Genomic DNA, 12,846 nt, shown 5'->3' on the forward strand with positions numbered 1-12,846 from the left:
AATCCACTTTGCCCATGTTTTTATGATAGACCCAATTAGGAAATGACATTGATCACTCAGGAACAAAAATCTGTGTTGCATAGTGTGATGGTCCCAATTTCGCGGAAACGCCCGACATTCAATCCTACGTTGAATACTTGGGCTGTGACCTGCATTTTTGGAGGAAACAAGTCGACTCGGAGACAATGTTGGCATTGTTTGGCGAACCCTTTATATCAGCTTCAACCATCCAACGGATTTGTGCTTGTCTGGAGGAATTACATACTAAATGGCAGCAAGAAAAGAAAGCCAAACAAGCTTTAGACTCCTCCAGGACGTCTTCCTGGAAGGATTTATTCATCTGCGTTTGACATGAAGGCCTCATTCCTGACAATTCCCACAAATGCAACCATCCACCAACTGCCTGTCAGAGACAAATTGAGCATAACTTGCCATTCCGTAAAAATGAGAAGGTCTCTTGACACCCAAAAGAATGTCGAGATGATAGGTTTTGGAGTACTTTATGCTTGAGGACGAAGGAACCCAGAATCCATTGAACAGCATTACAAAGACCCATTTTGCATTGCGACCCAATTGTCCCCGACGTAAGAGCTCCACAGACCTAAGGACTGGATCCAGACTTAGAGGAGACCCCTTGAAATCAAGCACAGCCCCCATTTCAGTGGAATCCGATGCACATCCTATGTCCAATCCCGGATAACGGGGAGGCCAACTGTATGTCTCCTGTACCCACAAACCCACTGCGTCCACATACAAAAGAGTCATTTTCCATTGTGTAGGAGCTGCAAAGATGTGCGAATTTGGGATATGTAGTCACGTACAACGGGGAAGCAGATATGAATTTGGCAGATCTTCCCATATAAGCCTTTAAGAAGAAAGAGAAGCAGACATTCCCAAACTCCCGAAAGACCTATTTCTGGTCTAGATCCGTGACAGGCCCCGTTTGCCATACATCGGGAAACACGTTGCAAATGGAAGCGTTCCGTTCCTAAAGGATTAGAACCCAAAGTGCCCCACGGTTTGAAGGCCTCACTGCGAGCGAGCCGTTTTGTCCGCATTGCGGTGGCTCTCGTTGCGGCGCGGCAAGATGGCTGGCCGGCTGACGCTCTTCCCAAGATGCCGTTCTGTCCATTCGTGGCGTTTAAGAGCGCCCTTTGAAAGTGTTCATGCAGGTGTAGCTCCCAGAGAACTTGTGGATTTCCTCGAGGGCGGCCTGCGGAAGGATGCTGCAAGGAGAAAAGAAGAGGATGAGCCAAGTATTTCCTTACAGATGGAAGACAGAGAAGGCGTTTCCGCGAAATTGCGACCATGACACTAGGCAACGTGATTTTTGGGTTATCAATGTCAATTTTCGAGACTGATTTTAACTTTTAATGTTTAATAATGCAGAAGGTTTTTTAAGGATTTATTGAATCTCTAATACTTGTTTAGTTATCGTTTGTAATTATTTGTATGTATATTTTTAATGTGATGTGAGTCGCCCTGGGTCCGTCCTGGAGAAAGAGGGCAAAGAAATCTCCGTAATACAGGGTTCCCTCACTTATTGGAGGGGTTCCATTCCAGGACGACCGGCAATAAGTGAAAATCCGCGATGTAGGGACACTATATTAATTGTAACATTAACAAACCTGCTTCCAGCCTCAGCTGGGGAAACCCGCAATAAGTGAAAATCCGCAAAGTAGGGACACGATACTAATTGTAACATTAACAAAACCGCTTCCAGCCGCTGCCGGAAAAACCCACGATAAGTGAAAATACGCAAAGTAGGGACACTATATTAATTGTAACATTAACAAACCCGCTTCCAGCCGCTGTCGGAGAAACCCGCGATAAGTGAAAATCCGCAAAATAGGGAAACAATACTAATTGTAACATTAACAAACCCGCTTCCAGCTGCCGGAGAAACCCGCTTCCAGCGGCCGGAGAAACCCGTGATAAGTGAAAACCCGCAAAGTAGGGACACTATATTAATTGTAATATTAACAAACCCGCTTCCAGCTGCCGGAGAAACCCGCGATGAGTGAAAATCCGCGAAGTAGGGACACTATATTAATTGTAATATTAACAAACCCGCTTCCAGCTGCCGGAAAACCCGCTTCCAGCGGTCGGAGAAACCCGTGATAAGTGAAAATCCGCAAAGTAGGGACACTAAATTAATTGTAACATTAACAAACCCGCTTCCAGCCTCTGCCAGAGAAACCCGCGATAAGTGAAAATCATCGAAGTAGGGACACTATATTAATTGTAATATTAACAAACCCGCTTCGAGCTGCCGGAGAAACCCACTTCCAGCGGCCAGAGAAACCCGTGATAAGTGAAAATCTGCAAAGTAGGGACACTATATTAATTGTAACATTAACAAACCCGCTTCCAGCCGCTGCCGGAGAAACCCGCGATAAGTGAAAATCCGCAAAGTAGGGACACTATATTAATTGTAACATTAACAAACCCGCTTCCAGCCGCTGCCAGAGAAACCCGCGATAAGTGAAAATCCGCGAAGTAGGGACAGTATATTAATTGTAATATTAACAAACCCGCTTCCAGCCTCAGCCGGAGAAACCCGCAATAAGTGAAAATCCGCAAAGTAGGGACACTATATTAATTGTAATATTAACAAACCCGCTTCCAGCTGCCGGAGAAACCCGCTTCCAGCAGCCGGAGAAACCCGTGATAAGTGAAAATCTGCAAAGTAGGGACACTATATTAATTGTAACATTAACAAACCCGCTTCCAGCCTCTGCCGGAGAAACCCGCAATAAGTGAAAATCCGCAAAGTAGGGACACTATATTAATTGTAATATTAACAAACCCGCTTCCAGCCTCAGCCGGAGAAACCCGCGATAAGTGAAAATCATCGAAGTAGGGACACTATATTAATTGTAATATTAACAAACCCGCTTCCAGCTGCCGGAGAAACCCACTTCCAGCGGCCAGAGAAACCCGTGATAAGTGAAAATCTGCAAAGTAGGGACACTATATTAATTGTAACATTAACAAACCCGCTTCCAACCGCTGCCGGAGAAACCCGCAATAAGTGAAAATCCGCAAAGTAGGGACACTATATTAATTGTAACATTAACAAACCCGCTTCCAGCCGCTGCCAGAGAAACCCGCGATAAGTGAAAATCCGCGAAGTAGGGACAGTATATTAATTGTAATATTAACAAACCCGCTTCCAGCCTCAGCCGGAGAAACCCGCAATAAGTGAAAATCCGCAAAGTAGGGACACTATATTAATTGTAATATTAACAAACCCGCTTCCAGCTGCCGGAGAAACCCGCTTCCAGCAGCTGGAGAAACCCGTGATAAGTGAAAATCTGCAAAGTAGGGACACTATATTAATTGTAACATTAACGAACCCGCTTCCAGCCTCTGCCGGAGAAACCCGCAATAAGTGAAAATCCGCAAAGTAGGGACACTATATTAATTGTAATATTAACAAACCCGCTTCCAGCCTCAGCCGGAGAAACCCGCGATAAGTGAAAATCCGCGAAGTAGGGACACTATATTAATTGTAATATTAACAAACCCGCTTCCAGCTGCCGGAGAAACCCGCTTCCAGCGGCCGGAGAAACCCGTGATAAGTGAAAATCTGCAAAGTAGGGACTCTATATTAATTGTAACATTAACAAACCCGCTTCCAGCCGCTGCCGGAGAAACCTGCGATAAGTAAAAATCCAAAAAGTAGGGACTATATTAATTGTAACATTAACAAACCCGCTTCCAGCCTCTGCCGGAGAAACCCGCAATAAGTGAAAATCCGCAAAGTAGGGACACTATATTAATTGTAATATTAACAAACCCGCTTCCAGCTGCCGGAGAAACCCGCTTCCAGCAGCCGGAGAAACCCGTGATAAGTGAAAATCTGCAAAGTAGGGACACTATATTAATTGTAACATTAACAAACCCGCTTCCAGCCTCTGCCGGAGAAACCCGCAATAAGTGAAAATCCGCAAAGTAGGGACACTATATTAATTGTAATATTAACAAACCCGCTTCCAGCCTCAGCCGGAGAAACCCGCGATAAGTGAAAATCATCGAAGTAGGGACACTATATTAATTGTAATATTAACAAACCCGCTTCCAGCTGCCGGAGAAACCCACTTCCAGCGGCCAGAGAAACCCGTGATAAGTGAAAATCTGCAAAGTAGGGACACTATATTAATTGTAACATTAACAAACCCGCTTCCAACCGCTGCCGGAGAAACCCGCGATAAGTGAAAATCCGCAAAGTAGGGACACTATATTAATTGTAACATTAACAAACCCGCTTCCAGCCGCTGCCAGAGAAACCCGCGATAAGTGAAAATCCGCGAAGTAGGGACAGTATATTAATTGTAATATTAACAAACCCGCTTCCAGCCTCAGCCGGAGAAACCCGCAATAAGTGAAAATCCGCAAAGTAGGGACACTATATTAATTGTAATATTAACAAACCCGCTTCCAGCTGCCGGAGAAACCCGCTTCCAGCAGCTGGAGAAACCCGTGATAAGTGAAAATCTGCAAAGTAGGGACACTATATTAATTGTAACATTAACAAACCCGCTTCCAGCCTCTGCCGGAGAAACCCGCAATAAGTGAAAATCCGCAAAGTAGGGACACTATATTAATTGTAATATTAACAAACCCGCTTCCAGCCTCAGCCGGAGAAACCCGCGATAAGTGAAAATCCGCGAAGTAGGGACACTATATTAATTGTAATATTAACAAACCCGCTTCCAGCTGCCGGAGAAACCCGCTTCCAGCGGCCGGAGAAACCCGTGATAAGTGAAAATCTGCAAAGTAGGGACTCTATATTAATTGTAACATTAACAAACCCGCTTCCAGCCGCTGCCGGAGAAACCTGCGATAAGTAAAAATCCAAAAAGTAGGGACTATATTAATTGTAACATTAACAAACCTGCTTCCAGCCTCAGCCGGGGAAACCCGCAATAAGTGAAAATCCACAAAGAAGGGACACTATATTAATTGTAACAATAACAAACCCGCTTCCAGCCGCTGCCGGAGAAACCCGCGATAAGTGAAAATCCGCAAAATAGGGACACTATATTAATTGTAACATTAACAAACCCGCTTCCAGCCGCTGCCGGAGAAACCCGCGATAAGTGAAAATCCGCGAAGTAGGGACACTATATTAATTTTAATATTAACAAACCCACTTCCAGCCTCAGCCGGAGAAACCCGCGATAAGTGAAAATCCGCGAAGTAGGGACACTATATTAATTGTAACATTAACAAACCCGCTTCCAGCCGCTGCTGGAGAAACCCGTGATAAGTGAAAATCCGCGAAGTAGGGACACTATATTAATTGTAATATTAACAAACCCGCTTCCAGCTGCCGGAGAAACCCGCGATAAGTGAAAATCCGCGAAGTAGGGACACTATATTAATTGTAATATTAACAAACCCGCTTCCAGCTGCCGGAGAAACCCACGATAAGTGAAAATCCGCGAAGTAGGGACACTATATTAATTGTAATATTAACAAACCCGCTTCCAGCCTCAGCCGGAGAAACCCACGATAAGTGAAAATCCACAAAGTAGGGACACTATATTAATTGTAACATTAACAAAACCGCTTCCAGCCGCTGCCGGAGAAACCCGCGATAAGTGAAAATCCGCAAAGTAGGGACACTATATTAATTGTAACATTAACAAACCCGCTTCCAGCTGCTGGAGAAACCCGGTTCCAGTGGCCGGAGAAACCCGCAATAAGTGAAAATCCGCAAAGTACGGACACTATATTAATTGTAATAGTAACAAACCCGCTTCCAGCCTCAGCAGGAGAAACCCGCGATAAGTGAAAATCCACAAAGTAGGGACACTATATTAATTGTAACATTAACAAACCCGCTTCCAGCCGCTGCCGGAGAAACCCGCGATAAGTGAAAATCCGCAAAGTAGGGACACTATATTAATTGTAATATTAACAAACCCGCCTCCAGCCTCAGCCGGAGAAACCCGCAATAAGTGAAAATCCGCGAAGTAGGGACACTATATTAATTGTAATATTAACAAACCCGCCTCCAGCCTCAGCCGGAAAAACCCGCAATAAGTGAAAATCCGCGAAGTAGGGACAGTATATTAATTGTAATATTAACAAACCCGCTTCCAGCCTCAGCCGGAGAAACCCGCAATAAGTGAAAATCCGCAAAGTAGGGACACTATATTAATTGTAATATTAACAAACCCGCCTCCAGCCTCAGCCGGAGAAACCCGCAATAAGTGAAAATCCGCAAAGTAGGGACACTATATTAATTGTAACATTAACAAACCCGCTTCCAGCCGCTGCCGGAGAAACCCGCGATAAGTGAAAATCCGCAAAGTAGGGACACTATATTAATTGTAATATTAACAAACCCGCCTCCAGCCTCAGCCGGAGAAACCCGCAATAAGTGAAAATCCGCGAAGTAGGGACACTATATTAATTGTAATATTAACAAACCCGCCTCCAGCCTCAGCCGGAGAAACCCGCAATAAGTGAAAATCCGCGAAGTAGGGACACTATATTAATTGTAATATTAACAAACCCGCCTCCAGCCTCAGCCGGAAAAACCCGCAATAAGTGAAAATCCGCGAAGTAGGGACAGTATATTAATTGTAATATTAACAAACCCGCTTCCAGCCTCAGCCGGAGAAACCCGCAATAAGTGAAAATCCGCAAAGTAGGGACACTATATTAATTGTAACATTAACAAACCCGCTTCCAGTGCCGGAGAAACCCGCGATAAGTGAAAATCCGCGAAGTAGGGACACTATATTAATTGTAATATTAACAAACCCGCTTCCAGCGGCCGGAGAAACCCGCGATAAGTGGAAATCCGCAAAGTAGGGACACTATATTAATTGTAACATTAACAAACCTGCTTCCAGCCGCTGCCGGAGAAACCCGCGATAAGTGAAAATCCGCAAAGTAGGGACACTATATTAATTGTAACATTAACAAACCCGCTTCCAGCGGTCGGAGAAACCCGCGATAAGTGAAAATCCGCAAAGTAGGGACACTATATTAATTGTAACATTAACAAACCCGCTTCCAGCCGCTGCCGGAGAAACCCGCGATAAGTGAAAATCCGCAAAGTAGGGACACTATATTAATTGTAACATTAACAAACCCGCTTCCAGCGGTCGGAGAAACCCGCGATAAGTGAAAATCCGCAAAGTAGGGACACTATATTAATTGTAACATTAACAAACCCGCTTCCAGCCGCTGCCGGAGAAACCCGCGATAAGTGAAAATCCGCAAAGTAGGGACACTATATTAATTGTAACATTAACAAACCCGCTTCCAGCGGTCGGAGAAACCCGCGATAAGTGAAAATCCGCAAAGTAGGGACACTATATTAATTGTAACATTAACAAACCCGCTTCCAGCTGCCGGAGAAACCCACGATAAGTGAAAATCCGCGAAGTAGGGGCACTATATTAATTGTAATATTAACAAACCTGCTTCCAGCCTCAGCCGGAGAAACCCACGATAAGTGAAAATCCGCAAAGTAGGGACACTATATTAATTGTAATATTAACAAACCCTCTTCCAGCCGCTGCCGGAGAAACCCACGATAAGTGAAAATCCGCAAAGTAGGGACACTATATTAATTGTAACATTAACAAACCCGCTTCCAGCTGCCGGAGAAACCCGCGAGAAGTGAAAATCCGCAAAGTAGGGACACTATATTAATTGTAACATTAACAAACCCGCTTCCAGCGGTCGGAGAAACCCGCGATAAGTGAAAATCCGCAAAGTAGGGACACTATATTAATTGTAACATTAACAAACCCGCTTCCAGCTGCCGGAGAAACCCACGATAAGTGAAAATCCGCGAAATAGGGGCACTATATTAATTGTAATAGTAACAAACCCGCTTCCAGCTGCTGCCGGAGAAACCCGCGATAAGTGAAAATCCACAAAGTAGGGACACTATATTAATTGTAATATTAACAAACCCGCTTCCAGCTGCCGGAGAAACCCGCGATAAGTGAAAATCCGCGAAGTAGGGACACTATATTAATTGTAATATTAACAAACCCGCTTCCAGCTGCTGGAGAAACCCGCTTCCAGCGGCCGGAGAAACCCGTGATAAGTGAAAATCTGCAAAGTAGGGACACTATATTAATTGTAATATTAACAAACCCTCTTCCAGCCGCTGCCGGAGAAACCCGCGATAAGTGAAAATCCGCGAAGTAGGGACACTATATTAATTGTAATATTAACAAACCCGCTTCCAGCCTCAGCCGGAGAAACCCGCAATAAGTGAAAATCCGCAAAGTAGGGACACTATATTAATTGTAATATTAACAAACCCGCTTCCAGCTGCTGGAGAAACCCGCGATAAGTGAAAATCCGCGAAGTAGGGACACTATATTAATTGTAACATTAACAAACCCGCTTCCAGCTGCCGGAGAAACCCGCGATAAGTGAAAATCCGCGAAGTAGGGACACTATATTAATTGTAACATTAACAAACCCGCTTCCAGCTGCCGGAGAAACCCGCGATAAGTGAAAATCCGCGAAGTAGGGACACTATATTAATTGTAATATTAACCAACTGCTTCCAGCCTCAGCCAGAGAAACCCGCGATAAGTGAAAATCCGCAAAGTAGGGACACTATATTAATTGTAACATTAACAAACCCACTTCCAGCCTCAGCCGGAGAAACCAGTGCTGGACACAAGGAAGGCACGCTGCCTGGCATGGCCTTTTGGAGGTGGCCCGGAGCTCTCGAGGGTGGCCAGCCCAGCCAATCGAGAGAGAGCAGGGTCTGCTTACCATTGGCTGGCCACCCCACTGGAACTTCTCCCACCACCAAGGGAACGGCTGGGAAGAAGGAGCCCCGCTGGCACCATGGCCGCAGAAGGAAGGCAAGAACGGTGGGAGGGAAGGTGAGGAGGAGGTGAGGAGAAGGAGAATGGATGTGGGGGCGCTGGGCTTGCCTCGGGGGACATGAAGAAAATGTCGGGGGCCGCGCAGAAAAAACCGCGAAACAGCGAATCCCCGGTAAGCGAACCATGAAGTGGCAAGGGAACACTGTAAATAAATAAATGAATAATTGCTTCTGTCGTAAAAACATGGGGAAAGTTTACGTTTTGGTGGGACATCCTCCTATAGCACATCTTTGCAATAATTTTTTTAAATGAAACAATAACTGTTTTATTTGTAGCATTTTGAGGCAAGAGCGTAATGGTTACAAAGGTACAAATGCTTGGTGGTTACAGAACAATGTTTCAGTATAACTTTCATTCAACCTTTTCCTTTTCTCTAAAAGGACTGTTACATTCCTAGATAAAACAGATTTTGAACTATCTTCAACTGCTTGGCTGCTGTGTCGGACTGGATGAGGGCGAACAAATTGAAATTGAATCCAGACAAGACAGAGGTACTCCTGGTCAGTCGAAAGGTCGAACGGGGTATAGGGTTACAGCCTGTGTTGGACGGGGTCGCACTCCCCCTGAAGACGCAGGTTCGCAGCTTGGGTGTGATCCTGGATTCATCGCTGAGCCTGGAGCCCCAGGTCGCGGCGGTGGCCAGGGGAGCATTTGCACAGCTCCGGCTCGTGCGCCAGCTGCGCCCGTACCTCGGGAAGTCTGACTTGGCCACGGTAGTCCACGCTCTGGTCACATCCCGTATAGATTACTGCAACGCGCTTTACGTGGGGCTGCCCTTGAAGACTGCCCGGAAGCTTCAGATGGTCCAGCGCTCGGCAGCCAGGTTGCTAACAGGAGCGGCACTCAGGGAGCATACCACTCCTCTGTTGAGCCAGCTCCACTGGCTGCCAATCTGCTACCGGGCACAATTCAAGGTGCTGGCGCTAGCCTACAAAGCCCTAAATGGTTCCGGCCCCACTTACCTCTCCGAACGCATCTCCACCTATGAACCGACGCGGACACTAAGATCTTCCGGGGAGGCCCTGCTCTCGGTCCCGCCTGCATCACAGGCACGGCTGGCGGGGACGAGAGACAGGGCCTTCTCGGTGGTGGCCCCTCGGCTATGGAATGCCCTACCCATTGACATCAGACAGGCCCCTTCGCTGCTGGCGTTTCGAAAGAAGGTTAAAACCTGGCTCTTTGAGCAAGCGTTTGGCTAATCAGCGCAATCAAACATAGGATGACGGTAAATTGAACATAGGAATGGCACAAGGATTATGAGATTGGATTTTGCTTTGTGATCGAGGCATTATGTATGAATGAGTAATTGTGTAGTTTGTTATTGTGTTTGATGTGTTTTAGTTGTTATTGTTGTGTTAATTTACATTGTGTAAACCGCATTGAGTCACCTAATTAGGTTGAGAAACGTGGTATAGAAATAAAGCAAATAAATAAATAAATAAACTTATTCCTCTGACTAATTTTCTTTTTTTAATAAATATTTTTATTAAGTTTTCAAAAATACAATGATAAAATCAGCAGCAATAATTTTTCAATGAATTGAATGTCTCATTAGAATAATGACTGGATGTCAGATAGCCCAGCCAAGGCCGTAAGGGACAAAGGACCTACACACTCGAGCACACAAGACAGGACAGAGGGAGGCTACAACTGTATATTATATATTCCCTTGCTGCCATCAATTAATTATTAATTAAGATTTCTCTTGCTGCCACCATTTATTGATTCATAGCCCACCTCCGTCACTAGAATGTTCAAGAAAAGTCTTCGGGTGAAATAAAACAAGAAATAAGTTATTTGGTTCTTAAACAGTAAAGATGCGTAATGGTTTCAGTAAACTGGCAGGCTTTACTTTACAGAGAATTTATTTATTTATTTTATTTATTTATTACTGCGCTTGTATACCGCTAATATCTCATCCTAAATCGGCGACTCATTGCGGTTTACAACACTTAAAAAACAACAATATTCAGTTTAAAAGCATAAAACACATATACAATACAAATTATTGGGCCACCAATAACCATCCAATGCATCTCGTAACTGGAGTCGCAATCCAAATTCATCGTCCATGATTACCAATCCTTTAGTCATCATAATTCGTTGCAACGGATTAACCGAATGCTTGTATAAACATCCATGTCTTCAATCTTTTCCGAAACACCATCAGCGAGGGGGCTGATCTTACCTCTATGGGGAGGGTGTTCCAAAGCCGAGGGGCCACCACAGAAAAGGCCCGCCAGCCGCACTTGTGAAGCCGGCGGGATAGAGAGCAGGGCCTCCCCAGAAGATCTTAGGGTCCTGGTGGGCTGATAGGTTGAGATACGTTCGGATAGATAAGTTGGGCCAGAACCGTTTAGGGCTTTAAAGGCCAACGCCAGCACTTTGAATTGAGCCCGGTAGCAGATTGGCAGCCAGTGGAGCTGGTGCAGCAGAGGAGTTGTATGCTCCCTGCGCCCCGCTTCTGTTAGTATCATGGCTGCCGCCCGTTGGACTAATTGGAGCTTCTGGGCTGTCTTCAAAGGCAACCCCACGTAGAGAGCGTTGCAGTAGTCAAGACGGGATGTAACCAGAGCGTGGACTACCGTGGCCAAGTCAGACTTCCCAAGGTACGGTCGCAGTTGGCGCACAAGTTTTAACTGTGCGAATGCTCCCCTGGTCACCGCCGAAACCTGGGGATCCAGGCTCAGCGATGAGTCCAGGATCACACCCAAACTGCGAACCTGCGTCTTCAGGGGGAGTGCGACCCCGTCTAACACAGGCTGTAACCCTATACCCTGTTCGGCCTTGCGACTGACCAGGAGTGCCTCTGTCTTGCCTGGATTCAATTTCAATTTGTTCGCCCCCATCCAGACCGTCACAGCAGCCAAGCACCGGTTCAGGACCTCGACAGCCTCCTTAGTAGCGGGTGGAAAGGAGTGACAGAGTTGGACATCATCCGCGTACAGATGACATCGGACTCCGAAACTCCGGATGATCTATAACTTGAGTTTCTTAAAAGCAATGTTCCACACACAGGAATACAAACAGGATATTTTGAACCTTTTGAATCCTCGTTCCATCCCAGCACTCTAGCACTATAGAGGCCTACTATATTTCTTATTCCTTCACCTTTTGGCACAAAGGGGAGATTATAAAGACTAGGACCAGGCTACCAAAGCCTACCTTTTCAAGATGATGAGAATGTGCATCGTCCACGGAAGGAGAAGGAACGCTTGGTTCTGTCGAACCGCTTCCACCGTCCTTTGGGCCACCGTCTCTGGCTTTAAAGGGGGGAAGAGGTTGGGGAACCTGAAAGAGAAACACAGCCCCTGAAAGAGAGATGAAGCGCAAGTTCTCAAAGGACATTTCCCGCCCAGGACGGATTGGAAGATCTCCCTCAACCCCCTTCACTGAGCTTGAACACAGAAAGGTCTGATCTCCAAGTATGCGTGGCGTCCCCCGTGTTGGTTCTGACCTGATCTGCATCCCTTGGAACATCTCCGTGCTGGTGTGGAAGGGCAGGACGGTGGTGGCATTCACTCCAGGGCAGTCCAGCAGCCCCAGCGTCAAGCTCTCCATGAAGGCGAAGGAGGAGGCTTTGGAAGTGCAATAGTCGATGGCTCCGGGGATGGCGGACAAAGCCAGGACGGAGTTGAGGCAAACGATGTGCCCGTTCTGGAGCTCCAGCATCCGCGGCAGGAAGGCCTTGGTCGTCTGCGGGTCGGGAGACAGCAAGGAACGTGGGTGAGATCTAGCAGGCTTAACCCCCATGAGAAACCAGGACTTTGTGGTTGGCTTTCGACTTGTTTATTTCCTTGGCATGTTCAGAGGCCGATGCTGAAAGAATACAGTGTTCCCTCACTACTTCGTGTTTCGCTTTCCGCAGACTCGGTGTTTCACGGGTAAGGAGGAGGGTAAAGAGGAGGAGGAGGGCTTGCTTCCTTCCTTCCCTTCATGAGCAGGGAAGGAGGACGGGGGA

At 46.2% G+C, this 12,846-nt stretch overlaps 1 protein-coding gene across 2 annotated transcripts in view; it reads right to left on the reverse strand.

Moving 5' to 3' along the window:
- Window positions 1–298: 298 nt before the first annotated feature.
- The window catches only part of DHRS3 (dehydrogenase/reductase 3), a 40,744-nt gene continuing 28,196 nt past the window's right edge, over window positions 299–12,846 (reverse strand). The window contains exons 4-6 of one of the 2 annotated variants that reach the window (XM_060758806.2): window positions 12,343–12,581; window positions 12,051–12,176; window positions 299–1,226 (exon numbers count right to left, since the gene is read on the reverse strand). In XM_060758806.2, coding sequence (XP_060614789.2) covers window positions 1,142–1,226; window positions 12,051–12,176; window positions 12,343–12,581 — 450 coding nt within the window. In that variant the 3' untranslated portion in view covers window positions 299–1,141. Of the gene's footprint in view, window positions 1,227–12,050; window positions 12,197–12,342; window positions 12,582–12,846 lie in introns of those variants that run through there. The other variant, XM_060758808.2, reaches the window with a different exon arrangement.

The sequence above is a fragment of the Anolis sagrei genome, chromosome 13 (genome assembly GCF_037176765.1).
Source record: "Anolis sagrei isolate rAnoSag1 chromosome 13, rAnoSag1.mat, whole genome shotgun sequence".
Taxonomy (NCBI): domain Eukaryota; kingdom Metazoa; phylum Chordata; class Lepidosauria; order Squamata; family Dactyloidae; genus Anolis; species Anolis sagrei.